This window comes from Barbus barbus (genome assembly GCF_936440315.1).
Source record: "Barbus barbus genome assembly, chromosome: 14".
Lineage (NCBI taxonomy): Eukaryota > Metazoa > Chordata > Actinopteri > Cypriniformes > Cyprinidae > Barbus > Barbus barbus.
In genome coordinates this window covers 5,964,470-5,992,033 of record NC_136742.1, presented here as the reverse complement: position 1 = coordinate 5,992,033, position 27,564 = coordinate 5,964,470, and the positions used below count along the sequence as shown (strand labels likewise).

Here is a 27,564-nt window from a genome sequence, read left to right as displayed (position 1 = left end):
TAGCACATAAAATTCAAGAATTGAGTGGTCACTTGCTGTCTAATATATACCATCTCTTGACAGGCGCCATTGTAATGATATAATCAATATTATTCACTTCACCTGTAAACATAGTGGTTTAATGTTGTGGCTAAACAGTATATATTTTATGTTATGTATATATTTAGAGGCAAATTTCAGAAGATACAGATTTTGAAATTAAGTGTTAGATAAGCATTAAACAACATGATTAATCTTGATTTTATATTTTACTGTATGGAGTCGGTCCTGAAATGTAGATATAATCTACCTAATCTACCAAAAATGTATGTGCATGCCAGCATCACTGTAGATAAACTGAACATAGTAATTATTAAAGCTGATGCAGTAAAACACAGAATTACTTGTTCATATAGCCCATTGCTATTATGTAATTTTGGTACCTTGTGGCAGAATTAGTGAGCCGATACTTCAGAACTACTGTATGTTTGACAAAAGGTATTCCTATACTGCAGCATTTAATTTAGCACAGCAAATAAGTAATGTCTTGTAGTGCTTTACTAACAATGTCAAAAATGTTGACACAATGACTTGATGGCTTGGCCAGATTTCTGAAGTTCTACACAACTGTTGTGTCATCTTTTATTCAGCCGTCGTTCTGTACAGTACATTCCTGGAGTTCTTGCATACACAGATCTCCTCACTGATTTTGACAGTAAAGTGCAGTGCCAAGAAATAATCTTGACATCTTAGAGCATCATTCTACGAAATTCCCTGTGCAATGCATTCTGGGCTCAGTAGCAGCCATCAGTCACTCCACATGTGTTCGCACATACCTGACATACATGCCTGAGAGCTTCTATCTCGCAACTCACTGGAGTACCCATCAACCCAGAGACTCATTAAGGCCCACAGTCCACACTTTCAGTACTTTCATGTCTCCGCAGACTTGTGGAAGAACTGCCTGTCACAGATGCTTCTATTCTCTGCTCACAAAGCCTCGGTAGAGCTGCATTTGCCTTGAAGGGGCTTTTGTGTATTGTCTAACTGTAGGCTGACATAAGCCCTGTGGATGTTGCCTTTGAGATGCTACAAAAAGACGTTTTTTCAGGAGCTGTAGGAGGTTCATGTTGATCAGAACCGGTGTGTGTGTGTGTGTGTGTGTGTGTGTGTGTGTTTATGTGTGTTTTTGTGAAATATGAGGACACAAATTTGTATAATGACACAGGTATGACGTAGGTATTACAAGGAGAAGGTGACTTATGAGGACATTTCCCCATGTCCCCATATTTCAAAAGGCTTAGAAATCATACAGAATTAGTTTTAGAGGGTAAAAATGCACAAAGTTTCCTGTAAGGGGTAGGTTTAGGTGTAGGGCAATAGAAAATACGGTTTGTACAGTATAAAAACCATTATGCCTATGGAATGTCCCCACAAATCACAAAAACAAAACATTTTGGAAAAAAACTTTCTGGGTCTCTAAGGGACAAACAAACAATTCCAGATTCTTTTTCTCAGACAGAAAAGAGGGGGGAAATTATCAGTATTTTTGTTTTGTTCCTCAGTAAAATTATAAAAACATATTTAAAACATGTTACATTTCATTGAAAAGCTAAATATTTCAGTGTTGTGTGAGAAATCATTTTTCTGAGGTGTAAAGCAAAAATCATCTACAGAGCATTGATTTGTTGGAGAAAGGGGGGGGGGCTATGTTTTCGTCATCTTTATTAACACATTTTTCAAATAATCCATGTAGCAATAAGCCCCACACTTTTTTTCTTCTCATAGAGGCGTGAGATCAAGATATCAATACTGTGCATGTGTGATCACTCTTTTTTTTCCTATTTTTAACTGCATTAGAAAGGAAAATTATTCCATATTGTCTGAATTACTACCAGTTGAAGTATTTCCTGATGAAATTTGCATTTAAATATAAAGACCACACTTACTAACAGTACCTGTTTATTTATTTTTTTCTCCATTAAAATGCTGAGTATCATATAAATAATAGCAGTTAATAGCAGTTTGCAAAGTTGAAATTAAAAAGTAAACCAACATTTTATTACCATTTGGTGTGTCCTATTTGTTGCATATCACATTCTTTGTTATTTATTTATTATCCTAAACCTTTTTGTTTATTTCTAGGTTTAAATTTAGTTTTAAATCCCATATTTTTTATGCAATCTCAGCCTTTTGTGCTCTCTCACCAAAGCACCTCACAAAATAATAGATTGTACTTGCAACAGTTATTAGAGTGGGTGGTTATAGATGCGGTTTAAGTAAGGTCTCGAATATTCTCTGTGAAAGTACATGAAAAGCAACAGTTTCCAGAGAATCTTGCATAGCAGGTTAATAAAATAGAAGTTAATGAAATTTAATAAAACTGTTGACTTGTTTAAAGCTATAACTGAATAACTGTTATTCATAACAACTGTTATTTGAACCAGGGGACATATTTTATCTGAAGTTCCTTTATCTATGTACAGTCCATACATTAAGATTTAAAGCATGTGTAGCGTTGTGGTACCAAAGAGTAGAGGAAATTGAGGGGTGGATACCTCATTCTCAACTAGAGACGCCAGAAATGGCAATATATGATCGACTACGCCACCCTGGAAAACCAGGGAAATGATAGCCCTAAGGGCACACAGATTCGTTGTGAGTGAGTGGGTGAGGAAACATGAGTCGTATACGTATAAATAGAAAAAAAGGTTATTTTAATCAATGTCAAATATATAACTAAAAAAAGATTCAAAGTTAAAACCTCCTACATTAACATTTTAGTAATGGGGAACACCATCAATTTGCATCTATTCATACACACAATAAGTAAACAAACTCAAAATTAAGGGAAACAGTGAATAACAAACTCAAATTTAAAGGAAACAAATTATCCAAGAGCAGAGGTGTCTGGAGGGACGGGCCAGCTGCCACATTGGAAAACCCCCCCTGAATAAACCACTACAACTACCAAAACGCACACGTGAAGGTTAGATGCCAGAAGACACACAGCACTAGGTGTGAACACCACACGAATGGCAGCGTTGCCTTCACCCTCCAGAAACCCCCACAGCTCCTGCAACAAAGAAAGGAAAAAAAAAGAACACAAACACATAAATCTAAATCGAAGCAGAAATAATATTAAATAATTTAAGAATCTAAACTACTTAAAATTAGGACTCTCAATACCACATGAAGACAAGTTAACATTGAAATAAACCAAATTCACTCAGGTTTGCAGTGACAAAACATTAAACAGAAAATGAACAAAAAAAAACAAATAATCAAACAAAACGTTACCCAAAATTAAACATACAAGATGCTTACAGACCAACGGCATTCAAACAGGCGGCGGCCAAAGAAGGTAACGTTAGTCTGCCAGCCCGTACAGTCAGACGAAGGCACAATCCTCGATAGCAACGTGCGACAAAACCATAGCAGTTAATGGTTGCGGTCATAATAAAAGTCGAGGCAAAACAACGACATAGTCGCAATTATACACAGTCACAGTTCAATGTTGACGCTCAATTCCCACAAATAGCCCAAGAGACCCTCAGTTATGCAGGGGAACCTGCCGAGCACAAAGATAATGTGTTAAAAAGAGAAAACAAGTTACTAACACACAAAATTACGATCCTACATACCGCGGGATGCTCACTGCACACAAACCACTTCATAGTCGCGCACCATATTGCAATACAGCAGCTCAGTCAGGAACATAAGTGACATACTATCAATGCCACCAAAACGAAACAAATAGTAAATAACCAACCGTGGTCAATTTCTCCTGGTTATATAAAAAAACGGATACTCATACCTGTGAGGAGTCGGGAGCCAGCACGCAGCAGGCGCGGGGAAACCAGCTTACCGTCTAAACCTAACAGCGAAAGAAATTCTCATCAACCGCCTGTACAGCCCGAGAAGCACCGGTTCACCCCCGAACGAGTCACATACCTGCAGCAACTACGGATGACGTCACAAGGGCAGTACCGAGACGCGTGCCAAGTGGCCATAACATATCCCTTATATCCAACGAAAAAGGGGAGGGGAATTAAACTAAGCGCAGGTGTATGACATTCCCATAGATGGATTCAACCACCCTGCTACACATGCATGTATTTGTGTGCACACATATGTGTTATTCATTTAAATGATCACATTTTGCATTTGTTGCTTCAAAGGTTATGTGTAGGGTTAGAGTTATGGGTCATTGCGGGACTCCAAAACCCAGTGTGTGAATATTTTCATATATATATATATTTATATATATATATTTACATGGGGGATTGTACCTGTTAAAAGCGTTTCTGTTTACTGAATTCATGTTTTAAAAACTTGTGCATCTTTATTTTGGGAGCTATGAAAAGAAATGTCAATAAGCTCTTGAAAAATCATCTGTCACTTGCACGTATAATCTAAAAAGTGCTTTTAACTGTGCAGGCCTACAGAACAGTTGACAGTCATTTCCATTGGGTCGCTTTTTGATGCTTTCTGATCTTCTGGCTTCATGGTTGTTAGATTGCTAGGGGTATGTGCGTGTTCCTAATATGCAAGTCAAGTTTCTGAGACAGCTTGCTTTTGAAATGTCCAGTGCACCAAAGAACTAGGCCATTCACAACGATCGTGCCGTAATGCTATTCCAAAAAGAAGGCAGGCGACCTAGATTCGACTCGCTATTTATCCCACCATTTTAACTATATTCATTCTTCATCTTTTCTGTTGGATAGATCCTTCTCAATCCATCTTACAGAGAGAGCATATGGCTGGTTGGCTACATGTCACATTCTGTCTCCTCTGATGCAGAGCCAGCGTTTTTTGGGGGTTTTTTTAGGGTGGACTGCATTAAAAATTGTTCTAGGCTGTTTCACAGCTTGGGGTCCTTAGTCAACCGTTTTCTTTTTTTTTTCTTTTTTTTTCCAGATGGTTTCTGTCTGTAACCTTGGATTTTAATCATTGCTTCATTTAGGATTCATTTTCATCTTTAGCCATTGATCATTGCTAAAAACTGGATGAGGATTCATTGATTAGCGTGAGACATATTGGCGATGCTCATCAACGCAGCAGGGAGGGCGGCTACACGCAGAGCTAGATGAGGTCTTCATATGGTAATGGTCTCTTACTGTGAACTGTTTTTTTGATGTGGGCATGCTCTAGACTCTAGAGCAGGGGTCGGCAAGTAAGTTTGGCATCGGGCCAAAAAAAACAATTCCCCACTAGATGGCGGGCCAGAGCATAGTCAAAGGATAATTTAAAAAATGTAACCAGAATTGCCTGTGACTGACTGTTACAGTGTATTTTGTAACTGGTAGGGAGCTGTTACTCTGTGTAAAATCCTGCGTTCAGTTTTAAGGGGGGGGGTCTGATATGTTCTCAGAATTATGACTTTTTAACTCGCAAGTGCGAGTTTATATTACGCAATTCTGAGAAAAATTCGACGCTCCGACTTTTAAAAAATCCGCTCCTCGCTCCATTCAAAATCACGCTGCTCCACTCCGCACTCCGCTCTGCTTACATACTCTGAATGTGAGTAACTGTTGCTCTCATGACAGATCTATTTCAGAACCAGCCGCTATCAAAATAATCTGGCTACGGGCGCAGGCCAGATATTATTGCTAGTGGGCCAGTTTTCGCCCGCGGGCCGCCTGTTGCCGACCACTGCTCTAGAGGCTCTGATATGAGAAATAAATGTGCATTAGTGTGCTATGACCCGAGACAAAGAGACCATCACAAATCACAGGAGGACTTCTCCATGAAAGATTTTCTCATCTTGTTTAGACAGCAAGGAACCTTTCATCTCGTAGACTGGTTTTCACAGCACTTCCAGCATTACATTACTGCCCTTTCCTAAGATTTGTTTATTTCGTTGGAGTTTAATACAGATTAGTGCTGGCCAGACAGCTGCCTGTGTTTGCAGTCTTTTGATGCTTTGGCAAGCAAATCTGGGACTGTTGGGGGGTGTGAAAAGGCTCCTTTTGTGCTTCATCAGCATGGCTGACATCTTAGTAAGACTCCATAGCTGGAAAATATCCTTACAATGCAACGGCAGGTTTCAGGTAACCTCCTGCCAAGGATGAGCCTCATTTTTGGACTGAAATCTTGCTGTACCTTGCTTGAAAAGGCTATTTTAAACCAGAATGAATTTCCATGCTAGGTCAAGATGCTTTGATGCTGGTCTTGATGGTTTACCTGCAAGACCAGCACTAAACTCACACTAACTAGCATATGTTGCTCTATACTGTAAGGCTGAAAGATAGTCTGATCTCCTCTCTTATTTAGGCAGCTAAACCAAATGATATTAGTAAACCCTGCAGCAGGTGACTGTGAATGGACTTGCTATATTGTGTCTGTGAGATCTGCGAGCATGTCAGTACATCACCAGTGACGAAACATTCCTCAGACTCCAGAAGGTTAATACTGCTTGGCGTATGACTCTAGGTGACACCCTGCCCCCAGTGAACGAATAATGAAAGAGTTCAATTACCAGAATAATCATAATCGCAGAATAATATTTAAATGATGATCAGAAATTAATTGAATCTTTCATCTAAATTAGATGTCACTAATTAAACTGGAGTCAGATAATTAAAATAATGGAGTCAGAGATGAATTGGAAACAAGCAACTTAAGCTGCAGTAACTCACAGTAAGCTTAGAAATGCCAAGAAAGGACAAAACAATGTAAGGTACACATTGTTCACACTAATTCAGTTTTTACTAATTATTTTAATAATTCATAGGACATCTGAGGTAAAAATTAAAAACACACGTGCACGCACACACACACTAGTGTCACACGTATCAATACATGAAATTAAAGAATTGCTTGAAGTCTAGCCTCCATCTATCTTTCAATTTTTTCTGTTACTGGCTCTACATGCCACCACTTTTTTGTATTGCACAACAGTAGCAGGTTGTTGCTGAAAGTTTAGAATCACTCCAGATTTACTCCAATACTTCTGTGAGATTGCTCATTCAAGTTTCAGGAGCAGGTGATGGTAAATCTGTTTATGCTTTCTGCCAGAAGAAAATACAAAACCTACAGAGCTACCATCTGTTACCATGGCAACTCAAAGCTATCTGTCCATCATCTGAGCTTGCTGAACTTTACACAGCATTTGTAGCTAGCTAGAGGCAGGGGTGCAGCTAGAGGATGGCCGTGGTCACTATTGACCTAAACTTGGCCAATCGCTGTTCCTGTCTCTTATTTTCTTTACAAGAATTGCGTTTATTTAGAACCATCTCTTTACGACTCCAACACAGAGATATTTCAGGCAGGCATGCCAAATTGGCCGAATGGTGATCAGTAGATATACAAAATTCTGGAATTATTGAAATAATGATTATTACAACATGAATGCAATTACATCAGCATCAAAACTTTGCATGCTATATTGGTGTGTGTGTAACATTTAAGAACATGTTTCTCAAATGTATGCACTAAAATGTACTGCAATGTGAGATAACAAAATACAGTGTGGAAAAAAAATGTAATTTAATGCACAATTAAAGGTGAAAGCTATGCATACTAGAAAACAGGTGTATTTGTTTTTGATACAATAAAAATGGATCACATTTAAATGTGCATAAAATAAATAATTTAACTTTCTGGCATTTATTCGCATTTTCACATTCTTGCACATGGAGATTCAAAAGAGAACTTTTTTTTTCCCTTTGTTCTGATTACAATTCAGGTATGAAATGTTGCAATTAATTTATTTTGACAATAGAATGTTAAACATTCAGTGTTTACTTTTTCAGTTGCAAGTTTTTGAAGCAGATCTTAGAGTGTAGTTGATTATATAAAATGAAATGAAGGTTGACTAATATTTGAACTATAGCTATCCATTAGGATGCAATGGTGTTGAGAACCAGGCTGACTGAGCTTTTTGAGCAAGTTGAACTTTAGCTGCAGTCTTTTCTATTAAGATGCTTGGAATAATTTGTTATAAAAAATTGTCAAATGCAAATTACTTGATCTATTCCACCACCATTTAAATTACAATGAAATTCAAACTAATTGCAATCAGTTGTGTTATAGGCACTAAAACACTCCAGTACTTAAATCAAACTAATTTTTATGTTTTTGTGCCCTGTATGGCCATCCCTATGAAAATATCCTGGCTCGCTACTTGCTATATGTAGGTTTTGTACCCACTATACCTATTTTTTGCCTCTGTATTAAATAATTTCTGCTAAAGGAAAACGTCTCCAGGTTACGCATGTAACTTGTGCTTTTATGCTTCCTGGTCTCTGACGTCACCCGCCTGTGACGTCGCGCCCTTCCATTGGACAGATTACACAGCAGATTCAGAGCCGGTCACGCAGGGGCGTTCCCAAAGCGTGGTGATGCAGCTCGAGTTCCTGAGAAGGAACAGCTAAATCCCACATTAGCTGGTCTGCTCATGTATGGTTTGCTGATGTTAGTGGGGTTTTGGATACTTGTCAGCTGGTCAGACTTGAAAGACTAAATGAAAATAATAAATCCGTCTGAGCAGTTCTTCTATTTTAAGCATGAATTTAACAAAAATTTAATAAGGTTTATGTCTAAAACAGTTCAGTAGGTAAAAAAAAAAAAAAACTTTATTAAAATTAATATTTATGTATAAAGTCTTGTAGTATACTTTTTAGCCTTTCTAGTAAAATAAAATAGTTTTTTTTTGACGGGGACACTATACTGTCAAAAAGCACCGTCTTTCGGATGAGACGTTAAACCGAGGTCCTGACTCTCTGTGGTCATTAAAAATCCCATGGCACTTCTCGTAAAAAAGAGTAGGGGTGTAACCCCCGGTGTCCTGGCCAAATTCCCTCCACTGGCCTCTGACCATCATGGCCTCCTAATAATCCCCATCCACTTCATTGGCTCTATGACTCTCTCTCATCTCCATCTGTATCTGGTGTGTGGTGAGCGCACTGGCGCCGTTGTACTGTGGCTGCTGTCGCATCATCCAAGTGGATGCTGCACACTGGTGGTGGTTGAGGAGAGACCCCCAAATGATTGTAAAGCACTTTGGGTGTACAGCTATACACAATAAAACGCTATATAAATGCATCATTCATTCATTATTTTTTTTTTTTTTTTATGTAGCTATGACAGACTCCAGTAGCTAATAGAAACTTTTAAAAAATAATTACACTCAAGGTCTTGCCAAAGTAAATGTGTAAATGTTCTGACTTCTTGGCATAAATTTTGTAATATAACAGTTTTCACTTTTTGTTCTTCGTTATCCTCTAGTCAGCATAAAATATGAAGTGGCTTCAGTGCTGTCAGCTTTGAAAGTGACCGGGTTGTTGACAGTACAGTGATTGATTTGTATTGAGAGAGACAGAGACAATGACCATGTCAACTGAAACCTCGCTGAAGGTCATGACTGAACCATTGCTGCGGCTCTCTTCTCAATAGGAAGCCAAATCATTTAGTGTATTCGCACTTAAGTGTGTTACAGGCAGCTCATAAATCATCGCTGCATACGTGGCTTGATTTGTTTGAGAGGGTAATTGAAATTACTGCTATGTCCCTAGCGAATGCAAAGGGCATCAGTGTGTTAGTTGTATTGCAGAGACGCTATAATACAGAATCTAGTGTTTCCTGATCATCCATGGAGGTGCTGCTGACGTTAATGTACACTAGTGATTAAGTCCGAGGACAGAGCTGCAATTGCCGTCACTTCTGGGAACTCTGTTTTGGAGTTTTTTTTAGTTTTTTTTTGTTTTTTTTTCAGTCATCATAAGCTACAAAGTTATAATATATGTTGGTTATATATTATAAAAAGGTATTACAGACTTAACTATAATACATAATAGCATCACACAAAAGCAAAAGTTATTTTTTAGCAACTGTAATTAGCAGTCAGCCATGATTATTTTATTCTCATGCGTGAAAGTCTTTAGTAGTACATGGCGTATGTTTAATGGTCATTTGAGATGATGCAGTTATGGCAAACCAGCAAGAGTTTACAATACCATGCTGAGGGGTAAAAGCAGATATTTTCTTTTAAAAAGGGGTGAAGTTTTTGGCATGTCCTTGCCCAACTTCCTGTTTCATCAAGAAATGTGTTATCACAGAAAAGAAACTGAACTCATCAAAGCATTTCACAGGGTCTTTAAGCAAATGAGAAAAAGATAAAAGTAATAATCTAGTTAGCTTTGCAGCTCGCTAAAAATAATAACATTTCCAGGAGTCTTCCTGTTTGCATTCAGTAGGAACAACAGGCAATGCTAGGTAAATATTTAATAACTCTGACCCAGAGAAAAAAAGATCAAAGTGAAGATTGCGTGTTTGACTTTGAGCGAATAGTGAGTCAAAGCCCTTACCATCCATATTCACTCCTCTTATGCCTATTGAAAAGTTGAAGGCTAATGCTGGGTGACACGCTACATATTAAAAGACAGTAATGGACTTGAATTATCAAACATATCAAACGTAATCTATATCATGTAAATTATATTTACTTAAGTAAGTAAGGCTGTTTTCACACTGAAATGAAAATGCCATTTTTGCCATCTCTCTCTTAGCATAAGGAGCTGCACATTGCCGTCAACATTCAGATTCAGCAGGAGTTTTTCTACCTGTGTTTCCACTCGTTTTTGAGGTTGATTTAATGAAGGGCTCAGTATGAATATGTATTGACATTTTTTGAGCATGACTCAGAGAATATGGTAAGGAGAATCTGCCTTGCAGCACTTAGACTGCTCCTGAAATTAGTAGCAGAGAGATCGCACAGAAGGCTGAGGTTCAAGGCTGAGGAAGTTTGAGGAAGTGTATAATGAATGGAGAGGGGAGTGTTTCATTGACAGGGTCATCACTTACTCCAACGATGGGGGCCCTGCAGACTTCCAAATGCTACAAATGTTCCCTGCCATCCTCCAAATATCACAAAATCACTCTAGTGTTTCATGGCCGACTGGTGGAAGAGGCCTGCAGATCTTTGCCCAGACTCAAGCGAGAAGCCATTAATCTCAATCAATCGATTCATCTCCTGCATGTGTCATTTTTGATGAGCTCTAACCTCATGCTAAATTTACCTCTTAGGTCATGTACTGTAGATGGCCTATGTAAATCTATACACAAGGATTCGTTATCTGTTTGATACTGGATGCCCTCATCAAAACTCATGTGGTTGTTTGATACTCGCAGCCACAAGTATTTTCTGAATCTCCTGAGTAGACATATGAAAGGATGCTAAGTTTGGTCAACTGCTTGTAATCATTGCATCTCATTCACTATCAATTATATGGATTATTTGTATTTATATGCACAGTAGTTCTTATGAAACATTTTCGCCTAATTCACAACATGTGCTTAAGCACATGATTTTGTTCTTGACATCATACTAATGTTAATACATTTTAAGAATACTAAATGATTTTGGCAGTTTGCATAAAACACACCCAAAAGTTGTATTATTATTATTATTATTATCACTGTCAGTTCCATCATTTTTAACATTTAATAGGCCTAAACTGTTACAGAACATCTCACACACAAATTGAGCATGGTTAGTGATTGATATCATTGATCTTATGTCAGATTGGTCTGGTGGTCCCATTTTATTTCAAAGTAGCTATAATCATTCGGAAATGGAACACAATGGAACTTGACGCTTTCAGACTACAGCTTTTGCTCCAGTATGTTTCACCTCAGTATTTGGTTGGTGTGAATGCTTTTTTTTTTTGGGGGGGGGGGGGGGGGGGGGGTTCACACCTAGAAACCAAGGCTGTATTACTTTCATTCCAGATCTACTTGCTGAAATAAAAATGTATTGATTATGGATAATTTGCCTATTATAGCATAATGCATTTCTCATTGCTGCTTGTCTCTGGAGAAATGACCTTCGACAAGCAGCTTGCATTCTTTGTATCTATGACAGACAGACACAAGTGCTAATTTGTGTGTTAAGATTTTTTAATAAAATAATTTTTTTAGCAAAATGGTGGGAAAAGTGGCAAAACTTGTGAAGCTGGCATCTATTCCTAGATTGTCAACCAGATACAGGGATCACCAGATAGTACTAGAACACATGCAACACATTTGGTGTAAAATGATTCATTGTGAATACAGAACTGCAGGGAGAATCGAACTGGGTTTCAGACATAGCAATTGAAAAGTACCTAATTATAGCCTAAACATTTGCTGTAGAAAGTTTGAAGGCTGTTCTTTGCACTACCCTTTGTTTATACTGATGATGATGGTTGCATATGGTTTAGTCCCTTGCCAAGAGATCAAGGTACTGCGCTTCTGTCTGCTGGCTGCCGCTGCGATAGAGGCTTTCTGGGAGAGATTTGATGCTTGGGGCTGACTTTTTGTTGGAGCCATTGATGGGAGGGACAGAATTGGATTGTGTAGCTTATTACTGATGTCAGCGAACATTACATGGGGGAGAGATAGAGCCCTTCTTCATCGGTGCAGGCCCCTGCTGCAACTCAAATTACTTTTATCACTCTTGGCTACGTTGGTACCACCCACGGCGGAGAAACACCAGACATTATGTTCTCCATCGCAGCGAAATTCTGCAATAACCTTCTAAATGTCTGCCGCCATCTGTGAGACATCAGGTATTATATCAGAGAAAGTGCAACATTCAACAAGCATCAATCTTGTGTGCTGTTTCCTTTCTAATGAAAAAAGCAATATAGTGTGTGCTGTCTTACCATAATGTGTTAATGCTGCTCAATATCTTGAATATAGGAATTGAAATTGACTATAATAGTGTAACAATAGTGAGTCATTATTGCCATCATCATCATTGTGAATGGTTTTATTTTCTTTAGAATACAATTTACCTTTACCAGCACATTCTCTGAAAAGACAATGAAATTTTGGCCAATGCAGTGTAATTCGAAATGTCAGTCACACCAGCCTGAATATGCAAGTCGGGAACCAAGCAGGACTCCAGCTCTATACTAAAACCTAGTGAGCTGCCTTCTGTTTACTGAGTGAGTGATTTGGAACACTTCAACTATTGCAGCAACTCCATGTGCCACACAATTGTGCTCCTAGAGATTTGACTTACAGTTGATTTCAGTAGAATTTAGCATAAGCATGTTGCTAGGTTAACATCATGATACTCTTATAAGCATTCATATACATAGCACACACCAATATTGGTAATGGTTAATTTTCAATATTTTTCTAGATACCTTTCAGTGTTTCATTAAATGTTTTTATAAATTTATTTACATTTGTATAGTCTTACACAGCATCTTACTTTTAATTTGTTTTATTTCATTTAATTTTTTACATGGAGCTCACCACAATGCCTTCTCTGAAAAGGATGCAATATAGGCTGCCTTAGAAACAAGGTGTCTAAGGAGGCAGCATAAGTGCATTTGCCTCTAGAGTGCATTAATGATTACTTAAAATGCTGCCTCAGTAGTCATCTCTCTAGGTTTTAGAACTGAGCATATGTTGCTTGTGGTAGAGAACTGGTGAGCTAGAAAGAGATGCTTCAGAGAAATCTGTAAAGCCTCCTGACTCACTCCTATTTGTTATCATTTCAACCCTCACAATGAAAACTGCCTGAACTAGGATATCTAATAATCAGATGGTGCTGCCCAACCAGCCATTACTTTATGGGAGTTTGCAGATCTTGAGTTGTGCCAGGCATAGTATAGCTGGAATCAGAAAGCTTAAACAGACTCTTAGATCAGCTTGCTGTGTACTGCACTGCTTTTCTTGGCTCTACTGGAGAGCACAAACAGTGTAGCATTCTCCAGGTTTTGGTCTGTCTTCACAAAATTAACGTTCATCATACACCTCTCATTAAAATGCACCTTACCATGCATTTTAATTGTCAATTGCAGTAGTTGTGCTCTCACCAGCAGATCTTAGGTTACGTTAATTGAAAGTGGTGCACGCTGAGAGTCTTGGGAAGCCCTCAGAAAACATTGAGGAACAGTGAAAGTTGGTGTGTGTGGTGGCAGATTAATTTATCATTCACTTCAGTACAGCACATCCATGTATTTATTTACCTTCCCTTTTGTTTGAAAAATGGCTTCCTCTGTGCCATGCCTTGAGGACAGGTAATTACATGTTCAAGAGGCCTGGTGGGGGTTAAAACAAACGACACAAGACAAGAAATGCACTCCATCAAGTCTGGGATGCCTCGAAACCCTTTCATGATAGCTATGTGAACATGAACTTGGAGTGAAATTGTCTTTGCGAATAGCACTAGCAGACTGTGCAAAAGACAATGGGGCAAGTTGTCTTAGTTCTACATCAGGGAGTTATGAAGAGTCCCCAAACAGGAGCCATATGGGATACATATGTGAAAGGTGGAGGAGCATATGTTTGTGAATTTGCAGTAGGTCAGTACAAAGCGTTAGTCATCGTTACGTGCATGTCCCACATTTCTGTTGGCAGCTCATTCTTATCAACTGGATGTAAAAAAATGCAGCAGTCTTGGGATTCACAACAGTTTGCATGCTCTCATTGGCAGCATCGTTGCAGAGGTTTCTAAAAGTGGATCACTTTAACATGCAAATTTTTCCTGTTATTTAAGCTAGCACCTTCATCCTTTTACGCTGAGTTGAATCAGCCATTTGGTGTATCTCAGCTGAGATTGTTTGTGTTGTTTCTATTCCAGGAAGAAGGAAAGGTGGGCGTAACGTTCAACATTGGCACAGTGGACATCAGCGTCAAAGAGATGACTGCAGAAGTCAATGATGGAAAATATCATGTTGTGCGTTTCACACGGAATGGGGGAAATGCCACCTTACAGGTGGACAACTGGCCAATCAACGAGCACTTTCCATCAGGTAATATATACAGCCTGCTAACTACCCAAAGTAAAGTTTCTTAGACAGAAGTGAGTTTTTACTGTTAAACCCACTGGATATCATATGCTCCCTAGGAAGTCAAGGGTTGGTAGGCAAGGAACAACATAAATTCCCTGCCCATGTAATTTATAATCTGCATGTTTCAAAGCATGCAAATGGGAACAGGTGTTCATAATTACAACACTGATCTCCTTTCTGCTGAGGGAAAGGCATAGAAGAGAAAGGACACTGCAAAGAAGAAAACAAATGCCACTTAGTTCTCGATCAACTTGTCTTGCGTTGCTTTCTTAATTGTCCTCTGAAACGTCCATATGTGGGAGTAATCAAGCCTGGGCACCTGGCCTGCGCACAATGGCAGGCCAAGCCGTTGCCTTTGTCCCCGCGATTAGCACCATGACATCTGGCCAGCTGCTTTTGAGAGGCTTTGAAAGGCAGAGGGAAGAGCGGGGCACAGGTTTAAGGCAGTATTGTGGCAGCTACAGCAGCTGTGGGAGAATGAGCCCCGGACCTCTGTGTATCTATGACTCCCAGACTTAGGAAGCCAGCAATGATGGATGAATACAAATGAGTTCATCAAATGCAGCAGAGGTTTGTTACAGAAGCTCAAGCGTTTCCTACACGGAAAAATAGGGCGTGCTGAAACACTGCCCTCAAACACTATCGGAAAAAAACTCTCAAAAACCCTTCACACTCAATTAATTTGGGTTCTGCGTCCTCCACTTTGATGTCTCTGTTGCTTTGGCGCCCTCCATGGGATATCTGGCCCCTGCACTTCTCGTCCAATTAGAGAGCAGCTCTCGTCAGGGTTACTCAAACTGTATTCAACGGCAGGTCTTTCTAAAGTGAGATAGCCTTAAAATGGCCAACATGCAGGCAGAGGGGACAGGCAGAAGGACACAGGCTAATGCTGTGCTCCCTATTCAAACTGGTTCTGCTATGGACACTGACAAAGAGCCAGAGATAGCATGCCATTTTCCTTACAGACTATTAGCCATCCTCAGAGCTAAATATAACACCTGAAATGTCCTAAATGGCCAAACTCAGGACAAGTAAAATGTGTTGAAAACATTGAAAAATAAACCTGTACAGTTACGGGAGGTGTATGGAGGCTTCTGTTGAAGCTGTTGCATCACTCAGTCTCAAATTAGTCTCAGAGACATGATGCAATGATATAATGATGATATGTGAAACATTCATTCAGTAGACATTCCTAGCAGCATCTAGCAGTATTTTAAATGAGGAGATATTTTTACACAGATTGCAGGATATCTACAGAATCGTGTTTACTTTGTATCCAGAGTGTAAACCACAAATTCATCATAACCTTGTTGATATGAGAATGTTCTGTGGTGGAAAAAAGAAGATATCTAACAAAATATTAGCGAGGATAGATTGCCATATTAACATGTCTCATCAAACAGAAAAACATTCTGAAAGAGCAAAATGTGAACAATTTTTTTTTCTTATTCAATCAATTCACATCTTTCAAAATGCATCCGTCGTTATGCCTGTTTGTTCCTTCCATCCATAGCACATCTATCTTTCTGGTTATTGTAGCTGGCTAGTGCTACATTGTTGATCTTACTATGCTGTACTATATGTCTAATTCAGTCTGCATTTATTGCATAGTTGTCCGGTTTATCTAGATATACATGCCAGAAGAAAAAGAAAATCTACTTTTGTCAACATTGAATACTGAGTGTGCACTGTATTGCAGGATAATGTATTCCACACATTGTGCTTGGGTTGTATACTGTTTTAAACATACAGTATATGCCCATTCGTGTGTTCCATAAATGCAAGAAATTTCCATATTGTGCACAGCATACATACTGAAAAATGTTCCTTGTTTGTTTGTTTTTCTTATTAATTATTTCACTCTGGGCCACCGGTGGAACTCTGGTTAAAACCGTACAGTACGGCTAAATTCCAGTAGGTCCAGTAGTAGGTCGTCAAGACCTATTTCTCCCATGAATTCAATCAATGATGATATATATTGGCCTCCATTAAACCTCACATCTTTGCATCAGACAAGTACTCAATATTTAAAGGCCAATGAATTTGCTTCAAATTTGCTCAAGCTTTGCCTATGAAGTGATTTAGTCTTTTTTTTTTTTTGAGATCCTTGACTACCTTCAGCCGTAATTCAATTGCAGATTTGGTCATTTTCTTTCTTTTTCATTGGCATACACACGCTTCAACACTGATAATACGCAGGACATTCATGTTTGTAATTTGACAATTATTGATTTCAGTTCCTGCACCATCTCTTGAGTAATTACAGGCTAGGATTCAAACTCGTAGACTGAATAGCACTTGAAATGCTTCACATCAGAGATGCCGAATCACTCAATAAACTGCTATCAGATCCATGCAGCTGTGTTGCCAGTGGCATGGGATAAGAATTTCCAGGGTAGCCACGATCCCTGAGCTTATTCATATTTTCTAACCAAGCATGATTGGATAAGCAATTGTTGGGGCACACTGAATGCAAGTCAATAAGGAGATATTTAATGATATTTAAGATATTTAAAGTTATTTGACCAGTAAGAAGTTAAAATATTTAAAGTTATTTGAACTATAATAAGTGCACATAGTGCAGGGCTAACCAGAGTGACACCAGAGAAATACAATTTTGTCAGAATACACAATACATTTGAGCTGCTGTTAATGGTGCTGTATGTAATTTTTTACCCTAATCAAACTAAAAAAAATAAAAGATAAAAAATACAAACTATACGAATGTCACATAAATATTTACCGTATACAAACTAAAAAAAATAAAAGATAAAAAATACAAACTATACGAATGCTTCACATAAATACTGTACATGTGCAAAGAGAAACATTTTGAGTCAAGCAGCTGGTTGGAGAACAGTGCAGGATGATTTGTAGTGCATGAGCATGTAAACATACATATATTGCTGAGTCTTTTGTGGGATTATGTACACGCAGCAGTGTGTGTAAAGTGTCTAGTGCACATAGAGGAGAGTGTGTTACTACAGGTGGTTTGTACAGACCCACTCACCTGTGTGTAGCATACTTCGCATTGTACAAAAAAGTTCCAAACTGTTTTTTCTTTGGTGTGGTAATGTTTGGGGTGGGGGGTGGTCCATGTTTCAGGAGGTAGGGGTTTGCATGGGGTTTCAGAGGGGGGCGGTGTGGTTTGAGTTCAGGGCTCTCACAGCCTGGGGGAAAAAGCTGTTGAGCAGTCTGGCGTAGCGGGCTCTGGTACTCCGGTACCGTCTTCCTTATGGTAGGAGCAGGAAGAGACTGTGGGAGGGATGGGTGGAGTCCTTCACGATGCTGTTGGTTTTGCTGGAGCATTGTGTAAGGAAAATGTCCAGGATGGAGGGGAGAGGGGCACCGAGGATCTTTGCTGCTGTGTTCACTGTCCGCTGGAGGGTCTTGCGTTCAGCAGCACTGCAGTTCCCATACCAGACAGTGATGCAGCTGGTCAGCACACTCTCAATGGTGCCCCTGTAGAATGTGGTGAGGATGGGTGGAGGGAGACTTGTTCTTTTCAGCCGGCGGAGAAAGTGTAGGCGCTGTTGTGCCTTTTTGGAGAGTGACATGGTGTTGGTGGTCCAGGTGAGATCCTCTGTGATGTGCACCCCCAGGAATTTAGTGCTGCTGACTCTCTCCACAGTCGAGCTGTTGATGGTCATTCTCCTGAAGTCCATCACAACCTCCTTTGTCCTCCCCACATTGAGGGACAGATTGTTAGTGCCACACCATTCAGCCAGCTGTGCCACTTCCTCTCTGTAGTGCGTTCCATTGTTGTTGCTGATGAGACCTACCACTGTTGTGTCATCAACAAACTTGATGATGTGGTTGGAGCTGAACTTGGCAGTGCAGTCGTGGGTCAGCAGTGTGAAGAGCAGCGAGCTGAGCACACAGCCTTGTGGGACACCTGTGCTCAGTGTGGTAGTGCTCGAGGTGTTGTGGCCGACACGGACTGACTGAGGTCTTCCGGTTAGAAAGTCCAGGATCCAATTACAAAGGGAATTGTTAAGGTCCAGCAGGTTTAGTTTATTTATGAGCTGTTGTGGGATTATTGTGTTGAATGCCGAGCTGAAGTCAATTGAAGTCAACAGCATTCTAACATAGGAGTCTTTATTTTCTAGGTCGGTACGAGCCAGGTGGAGGGTGGAGGAAATTACATCGTCCATAAAGCGGTTTGGACGGTATGCAAACTGGAGTGGGTCGAGTGTGTTGGGGAGGCTGGTTTTGATGTTGTGCATGACTAACCTCTCAAAGCACTTCATCATGATTGGAGTCAGTGCTATGGGACGGTAGTCATTTAGACAGGACACAGGTGATTTCTTTGGTGTGGGGACGACTGCCTGGCTCAGCGAGGTGTTGAAGATACCTGTTAGGACATCTGTCAGCTGTGCAGCACAGTCTCTCAGAACACGGCCAGGTATGTTGTCAGGACCCGCAGCCTTGCGTGGGTTAATCCTAGATAGGGTCTTCCTTACGTCGGCTGGAGACAGACAGAGTGCCTGGTCGTTGGGAGGTGTGGGCAGTTTTTGTGCAGGTGTGTCATTCTGCATTTCAAATCGTGAATAAAAGTGGTTGAGTGCATCGGGGAGGGATGTGTCATCATCACAGGCCTGTGGCGGGGGCTTGTAGTCAGTGATGGTCTGAATGGCTTGCCACAGGCTCCGTGTGTCTCTGCTGTCTGTGAAGTGATTGTTGATTTTTTGAGCATATGACCGTTTTGCATTTTTAATGCCACAGGACAGATTAGCTCTTGCTGTTTTGAGGGCTGCTTTATCTCCTGATCTGAATGTGTCATCTCTGGTCTTTAGCAGCCCACAAACCTTTGCTGTCATCCATGGCTACTGGTTTGCACGTGTGGTGATGGTCTTGGTGACTGTCACATCATCAGTGCACTTTTTGATGTAAGCAGTCACAGTTTCAGTGTACTCATGCAGGTCTGTGTGGTTGTTGTAGGTGGCTGCCTCTTTAAACATGTTCCAGTCTGTGCACTGAAAAATAGTCCTGTAGTGTTGCGGTAGCATCATTTGGCCAAATTGTGATGAGTTTTGGAACCGGTTTGGCAAGTTTGAGAAGTGGTCTATATGCTGGGATTAGCATAACAGAGATGTGGTCCGAGTACCCGAGGTGGGGGCGTGGTACAGCCTGTTGTTTCCCCTTGTTGCAAAGTTCACATGTTGGTAGAACTTTGGCAAAACTGTCTTTAAGTTTGCGTGGTTGAAGTCACCAGCTATGATGAAAAAGCCGTCGGGGTTATTTGTTTGTTGTTCACTGATGGCGCTATACAGTTCACGAAGCGCGTCTTTAGCGTTTGCACACGGGGGAATGTAAACCATAAATAACAATTGACAATAACAATGGCCGTGAACTCCCGCGGCAGATAGAACGGTCGACACTTCACAAACATAAACTCTGAGAGATCTAGACAACAAAGTTTACTTAAAAGAGAGCTCTATTTTATACAGGATATTCATTAATTCTTTGGCAATAGATTTAAAAAGTGATGCTACAATCGATGAAGTTAAACTCTGCCTTCTTGAATGATCAAAGTTAATGTTCCTTAACTCTTACATTTGTCCAGCAGACTTCAGCTCATGGACTACGTCTGAAATTGGATGGGCATCTGTATCCAGTGTAGACAATGATTATAATGGGTTCTAGTAACTTATTCTGTTTACTTTCTCTGTTTGTGTGATGTTTGTGCCTGGTACTGTATAGACAGGTGATAGCAGCAGGGCAATGGTGTGATAATGTAAAACTATTCATTGATTTCCTGCTTTAGAGGCAGTCATATGCCGATTTATTGCAGATTTATTCCATGTGCAGATGAATTACCCATGTAAAAAAAAATAAAAAACAGAGTCAAATCTTATGTGTCCCAAGGAGAATAGTATCAAGAGAACTTACTTGAGCCAGTCAATGGAGACAAAGATACGTCCTACAAACAGCTGAACAGAACACACATTATTCTGAGATGTGTCCAGCGAGACCCTTATAGCCAAGGTTAGATTGCGTTCCAATGAGGAACAGAAACTTCTCACTTCTCACCAGTACAGACCATGATGAACTGACAATAGAATTAATTCGCACATTGTATGAATGCTTTCACCATCTGCTGATGGCCCCCTACTGCAAATCTTTGGTGCTGAAAGAGGACATAGTGACACCATGCCAGCATTTGTTTTGACTAAAGCAGTGCCATCTAAAGGGAGTGATTCAGATATTGTTCTAGCGGGAAACCTACACAAATGTGCTAATGGATGGGAGAAAACAGACACCATTGGCTTGTTGGACATTTCTCACAGATTATAGCTCTTCTGTTGCTCTGAGTTTTTATGGATGAAATATGACACTCTAGCATTGTGTTGTGTAGTTAAGTACTCATACCTTATTTTTTATTTTTCAAATATGGTAGGTGTGGTGTGCGTAGTGGTTAAAGATTTTGGCTAGTAAACTATGCAGAGTTTGTCCACAAACTATGACTATTTTCATGAGATTCACTCATAAGGGTGATGTTGAGTAGAGCCAGGGTATAGAGAATGGGAATCTATGTCATGGCATGTAGCGTACTGTGTAATGGTTGCCATGTTTTTATACATACGCTTAGAAGCATAATGTGTAAACAATTAAAAATCACGACAAATAAGCAGACCTTTTTATATTATTAATTTTCGGAAAACCATTTTATTTATTTATTTTTTATTTAACCTTTATTTAACCAGGAAGTCTTATTGAGATTTAAAATCTCTTTTACAAGAGAGACCTGGCCAAGGTAGCAGCCATACAGTAAGACAATTATAAAATACAAGAACACATTACAACAATATTTAAACATATCCTCTCAACAAAAACAATCACAAGCTTCCAATACCATTCTCTTTATGATGCCTTTAAATTCACCAATAGACACAAATTTATCTAGTTTTAGATCTTTTTGCTAATTATTCCATGTCCAAGGTGCCCAATATGAAAATGTTTTCCCCAGTTCTGTACAAACTCAGGGTATGTTAAAAAGCAAACACTTGGAAGAGCGTAGCTGGTAATTGCCAGAACAAAGACAAAGAAGAGTACAGAGATAAGCTGGAAGTTTATCTAACATTGCTTTATAGATAAAAATGTACCAGTGCTGTTTTCTACGTATAGCTAATGATGTCCAACCCATCATCTCATATAGAATGTAATGATGAGTACAGGATATTGCATTTGTAATAAAACGTAGTGACGCATGGTATACCGAATCAAGGCTTGTTAAGATAGAAGAGGCCGCATGCATGTATAATATATCACCATAATCAAGCACAGTTAGGAAAGTAGCTTCTACAAGTTTCTCTTTGGCATTAATAGTAAAATTTGATTTATTTCTAAAATAAAAGTCAAGCTTCAGTTTGAGCTTGCTGATTAGTTTAGCAATGTGTACATTGAATAAAAGCTTATCATCAATCCAAATACCCAAGTACTTATAAGAAGGTACTCTTTCAATAATTTTACCATCAGATGTAAAAATGCTAAGATTATCAAGTACATGTGCCTGAGCTTTTGAAAAAACCATAAACTTTGTTTTCTGTGAAATTAAAACTAATTTTAAACTAACCAGAGCATCTTCCAGTGACTGAAATGCAATCTGAAGCTCTTTCACCGCTTGTGTTATAGGTGGAGCAAGTGTATTAATAATAGTATCATCAGCATAAAAGTGTTTTTTTGCTTGAATGTCCTTGCCCAAATCATTTATATAAATAGAAAACAAAATAGGTCCCAAAATGGAACCCTGGGTGACCCCTTTAAATATATCAAGTCAGATTTGAGATCCTCTACATGAACACACTGAGTCTGATCTACCAAATAATTTCTAAACCATTTCAATGTCCCTGGTCCAAGACCAGCACTGCTAAGTTTGTTTAGCAGTAATTTATGATTCACTGAATCAAACGCCTTGGATAGATCCAAAAATAATGCTGCGCAGTGCTGTTTTTTATCCAGTGCACCAATGATATCATTTAACACTACTGTAGCAGCAGTAATGGCACTATGGTCAGTTCTAAAACCAGATTGAAACAAATTTAAAATGTTATTATCAAATAAAAACTGTTTTAACTGTAAGTTTACCTGAGATTCAAGAATCTTGGCCAAAACTGAGAGTTTGGAGATGGGACGATAGTTGTTCATGTCTGAGGGATCACCACCTTTAAATAATGGGAGAACATAAGCAGCTTTCCAGATTTTAGGTAAAGAATTCGATAAAAAACTTATGAGATTAAAAAATATGAGTAACTGGCTCAGCAATAACATCCTCTGCTACCTTTAAAAGATAAGGGTCTAAATTATCTGGGCCTACAGATGTTTTGTTATCAATGCCTTTCAACGCTTTACAAATTTGATTTACTGAAACGGGTTTAAAAACAAAAACATCCATATTTAAAGTCGCTGGTATAATCACAGAACATGGGACAGTTGTATTTGCATTTAAACGGTCAAATACAGACCCAGCATGTATAAAGTGTTTATTTAATTGGTTGGTCATAGTAACTTTGTTTATTTTATCTAAGTCAACCTGAATATATTCAGGAAGGCTAGAGGCTACATGAGTCCCTGCCATGGATTTAATTAATTTCCAAAATTTTTAAGGATTATTTAAATTCTTTGTAACTGACTTTAAATAAAACTCTGATTTAGACTTCCTAATCATCAATGTGAACTTATTCCTTATTGTTTTGAATGTAGACCAATCAGCAGGGATGTTTGAAAATCTGGCTTGTGCCCATGATTTATTTCTTTAATTAATTAATTCTGAAAGACTATCTGAAAACCAGGGATTATCCCTACCACTGATCCTGAACTTCTTAATGGGAACATGTTTATTAGAGATGGACTGAAAAATTGACTGAAAATATTCCCATGCCAGTTCAACATCCTGTATTAGAGTTACTCTTTTAAGATCACTATAGTATAAATCATACAAAAAAGCTTGCTCCTCAAAATTTTTATAACATCTTTTAGAAATAAAACAAGGTTTTACCTTAGGGATTCTTGTATCCCGGACACAAGCAATTACACAATGATCACTGATATCATTACAGAATATGCCAGTTGAAGTAAATTTATGAGCAGCATTCGTTATTATTAGATCCAATAAGGTAGATTTATGTTGAACTTTAGGATTTAGCCTTGTTGGTGAATTAATAAATTGCGTAAGGCTTAAGGAGTCACACAATTCTTTAAAACAATCTGAGGTTCCAGAGAGCCAGTCTTAATTTAAATCAATCAAGATGAACTCAGAGTCATTTAACTCATGTAAAATATCGGAAACAGCTTTGAGAGCATCCCTTGTAGCAGATGGGGGTCTATAACAGCCAACCACAGTGATATTAGAGACTTTCGAAAAAAAACACCCACTCCTTAATGGCCAAAACCTCAAACTGTTTAGCTCTAGTAATTGACAAAGTTACAGAGCTAACAAACTTAGATTTAACATAGATGGCCACCCCACCTCCTTTACCCACCCGATCAGTTCTGTAGACTTTGTAGCCATCAATATAAATTAAATCATCAGTGATCAATTTCTTAAGCCAGGTTTCAGAAAGAACGATTATATCAGCGTTTTTTATATTTACCCAAATCTTAAACATATCCAGTTTAGGAATCAAACTTCTAACATTTAAATGTATAAACCCAAGGCCTGTTCTACTTTTAAAATCTGAGGCAGTGGGTAAACAATGCATAGATGTTATAGGCCCAGGATTTGCCTGAACATTTCCACATAACATCAATAAGAGCATTATCATACATTGTAATTTTAGGTTAACAGGAAATGATTTATCAGGACCCCTATCAACGGCACACTGAAAAAAGAGTCCTCTGTGCCAATAAAATAGTCATTTAACACCATAAGATTCTGAAGATACAAAATCTCATTTACATACACTTGGAAGTAAAAATCGTTCAGTTTATGAGGCAAGCTGACTGACTGATGATATAGCTCTAGAATTTCCGTCGGTGAAGTTGAGCGTTGTCTGAAGTGTAGCAAATACAACCAGGGTTCACTCTCCTTATTTTGTCAATTTAATTAATTTGATCCCTGGATGCAAAAAATGAGCAACAGGAATATACTGTATATTAAAAAAAAACACATGATGCCAATTTTGTATACTGATGTGTTAAAAGTTGTGTAAATCAGGTAGCCAGATGGATTTCAGGCTGAACAATTGAAAAGGGGAGATCTACAGACCCGAACAAACTCAGTCACACTGCTACCCCCAAGGTCCACAGCTTTAACAATAAATATGCCACTGGGCCTAGAAAAACCCAGCAGCAAAACTGAATCCTTAATTTAGGGAATTTAACATCTATACACCAGTAGCATAGATGGATTCCTGATAGTCCTTCAAGCCTCAAACAAGGTCTAACAGCTCAGATTGTCCATGTGCTATTCGGCCAGGAGAAAATCCAACAAGATCAGACCTCAGACTTAAATGAGATACTTTGTCCTTTAGGAGATGTACACCAGCAGGTGGATTCCAAACAGGCCAAAGTCAGAATCAGAGTCTTGTGGCAATCCAATGATATACAATAAAAGTGTCTCAAATAGAAATCCCAGATTGAAAGTGGTGATGTTTTTCTTGACAAAAGCCACTCATTCAAACTTAAACGAGATACTTTTTTATTTTTTTTTATTTTTTTTTTCTAGGAGTTATACTCCAATAGGTGGATTCAGGGCAAATCAAGGCCTTTGCAGGCCAAAGTCAGAGTTCTGTGGCAATCCAATGACATCCAATGAAAGTATCACATACAAAAAAATCTCAGATTGAAAGTGGTGATATTTTTCTTGAAAGAACCACTCATTCAAACGTAAGTGAGATACTTTGTCCTTTTTTAGGAGTTATACTCCAGCGGATGGATTCAGGGCAGGCCAAGTCCTTTGCAGGCCACAATCAGAGTTTTATGGCAATCCAAAGACATCCAATAAAAAATATAACATACAAAGATCCCAGATTGAAAGTGGTGATGTTTATCTTGAGAGAACCACTCATTCAGACTTAAATGATATAAAAAATCTAATATAAAAACATAAAAAACTCAGACCTCATGCACTGACACTCAAACAACAAACTGCCTTGGCTGCCAGCTTGGATTCATGCACATTTACAGTCGCTTATAATAAAACAGAACTAATATGCAAATATCTTCAAGTTGAAAATAAATTGCTCAGTCATGTGTCTGAAAAAATACAGATTGATTCCTTATAAATTATGATTCCTTACTAGAGATGCTGAACAAGTAAGCAGAGGAGTGCATTAAATAAAGAAAATGAATGGGCTCACTCATACACAAGATGCAAGATAAACAAGGGTATCAACAAGTTGCCGCAAATATTTGTGGCGTATTTGTGATGTGAGCGATTTTATACAGCGTAAAGTCTATAGTCATCTATAGTCATAAAGTCATAAAGTTGTTTACCTTACCAAATTTCAGTTTCACTTGCACCCGAGTTCAGTAGTGAATGTAGACATTTTATATTATTTTGTTATATTGTTCAACTAAGATATTGATGGAATGGTTAATGCTTACTGTGTCAATTACCATAAACATTCTCACTGAATAATATTAACATAAAATAATATAAAATGTTTCGATTCACTTCTAATCAGTCTCAACTCCCATGTCCTAAATTCCCACAATGCATTGTGCTGTGACATCAGGTTCCCATTCTCTATAGCCACTGAACATTGTTTGGAGGTTAGATAGCTCTGCAAAGATCATCGTCATATATTCACATTAACATGAGAGATAGCGAGCGCTGGAAAAGCATCTGATGTCTAAAATTAATGTCTAAACCCTCAAGCTCTCCTGGATCTCTCCAGCATGCAGGCCTCCATCCAGGAAAGCCACTCCAGCCCCAGGCTTGCATGCACTGCCCGTCAGGATCAAAGGCATCGGCAGCCCTGGAAGCTACTTATTACCCCCCACCCTCGCCCACATCCCCCCTGCTCAGCCAGCAGTCACCAGCACACTTTGAAGCCCCTTTTCTACCTATTTAAAAAGGAAAGCACAAGAAAAGCGGGGCCTTGAATCGCCACCGGCCTTGTCCATTTCACATCCCTGTCACTGCAGAAACTTTGTGTTTCTGAAAAGCACTCCAATTCTATGCACCTTTTTCTCTTTCTAGTTCTGAGAAGGTACGCTATGACTCAGCGCTCAGTGACTTATTTAGCTAAGTGAGATGTGTTGAGTAGCTTTACTCTTTTGAAGTCCTTTTTGCATTTTTTGCTCTCGAGCTGTAGGGTTTTTCTTCTTCTTTTTCTTCTTACCATTACAGCTTCTTCAGAGTACTGCTGTAAAGTATATAGTCGAAGCTTGACGTACATGGAAATGCATAGGAACTCAAAAATGTAATTCTGTAATCATCTACTTAACCTCATGCTGAATGTTACTTACCCAGCACGAAGAGCATTCATGCTGTTCTTTTTCATGCAATAAAGTGAATGGATACAGATGCTGTTGAGTTTGAAAAAACTTTTAAAAAGCACCATAAAAACATTATGAAAGTGCACTACAGTATATGACTTGTTCACTGTATTGTCATACTTTTAGTTCAAAGTATGAAAAAGATAAACTTCAAAAGTTTAATATCCTTTAGTTTGGAAGACAGACATGCCATTTCATTCATTATGACCAACGTTCATCTAACATGTGCTTGAAATATGAAAAGCTCCAACATTCTTTGATGAACTGGTTACAGCATTTGTTAAGTGCAGCTGGATGTAAATACACCCAAGATGGCAGATGTTAGATCACTCTTACAGCCCTAATACCT

At 38.8% G+C, this 27,564-nt stretch overlaps 1 protein-coding gene across 1 annotated transcript in view; it reads left to right on the top strand.

Annotated features, from left to right (window-relative positions):
• LOC306880252 (neurexin-3b) overlaps window positions 1-27,564 on the top strand; it is a gene marked incomplete at its 5' end in the record, with an annotated part of 335,517 nt that overhangs the window by 281,362 nt on the left and 26,591 nt on the right. The window contains one exon of the mRNA XM_079433664.1: window positions 14,561-14,732. Within this exon, the coding sequence (XP_079289790.1) occupies window positions 14,561-14,732 (172 nt within the window). The remainder of the gene's footprint in view (window positions 1-14,560; window positions 14,733-27,564) is intronic.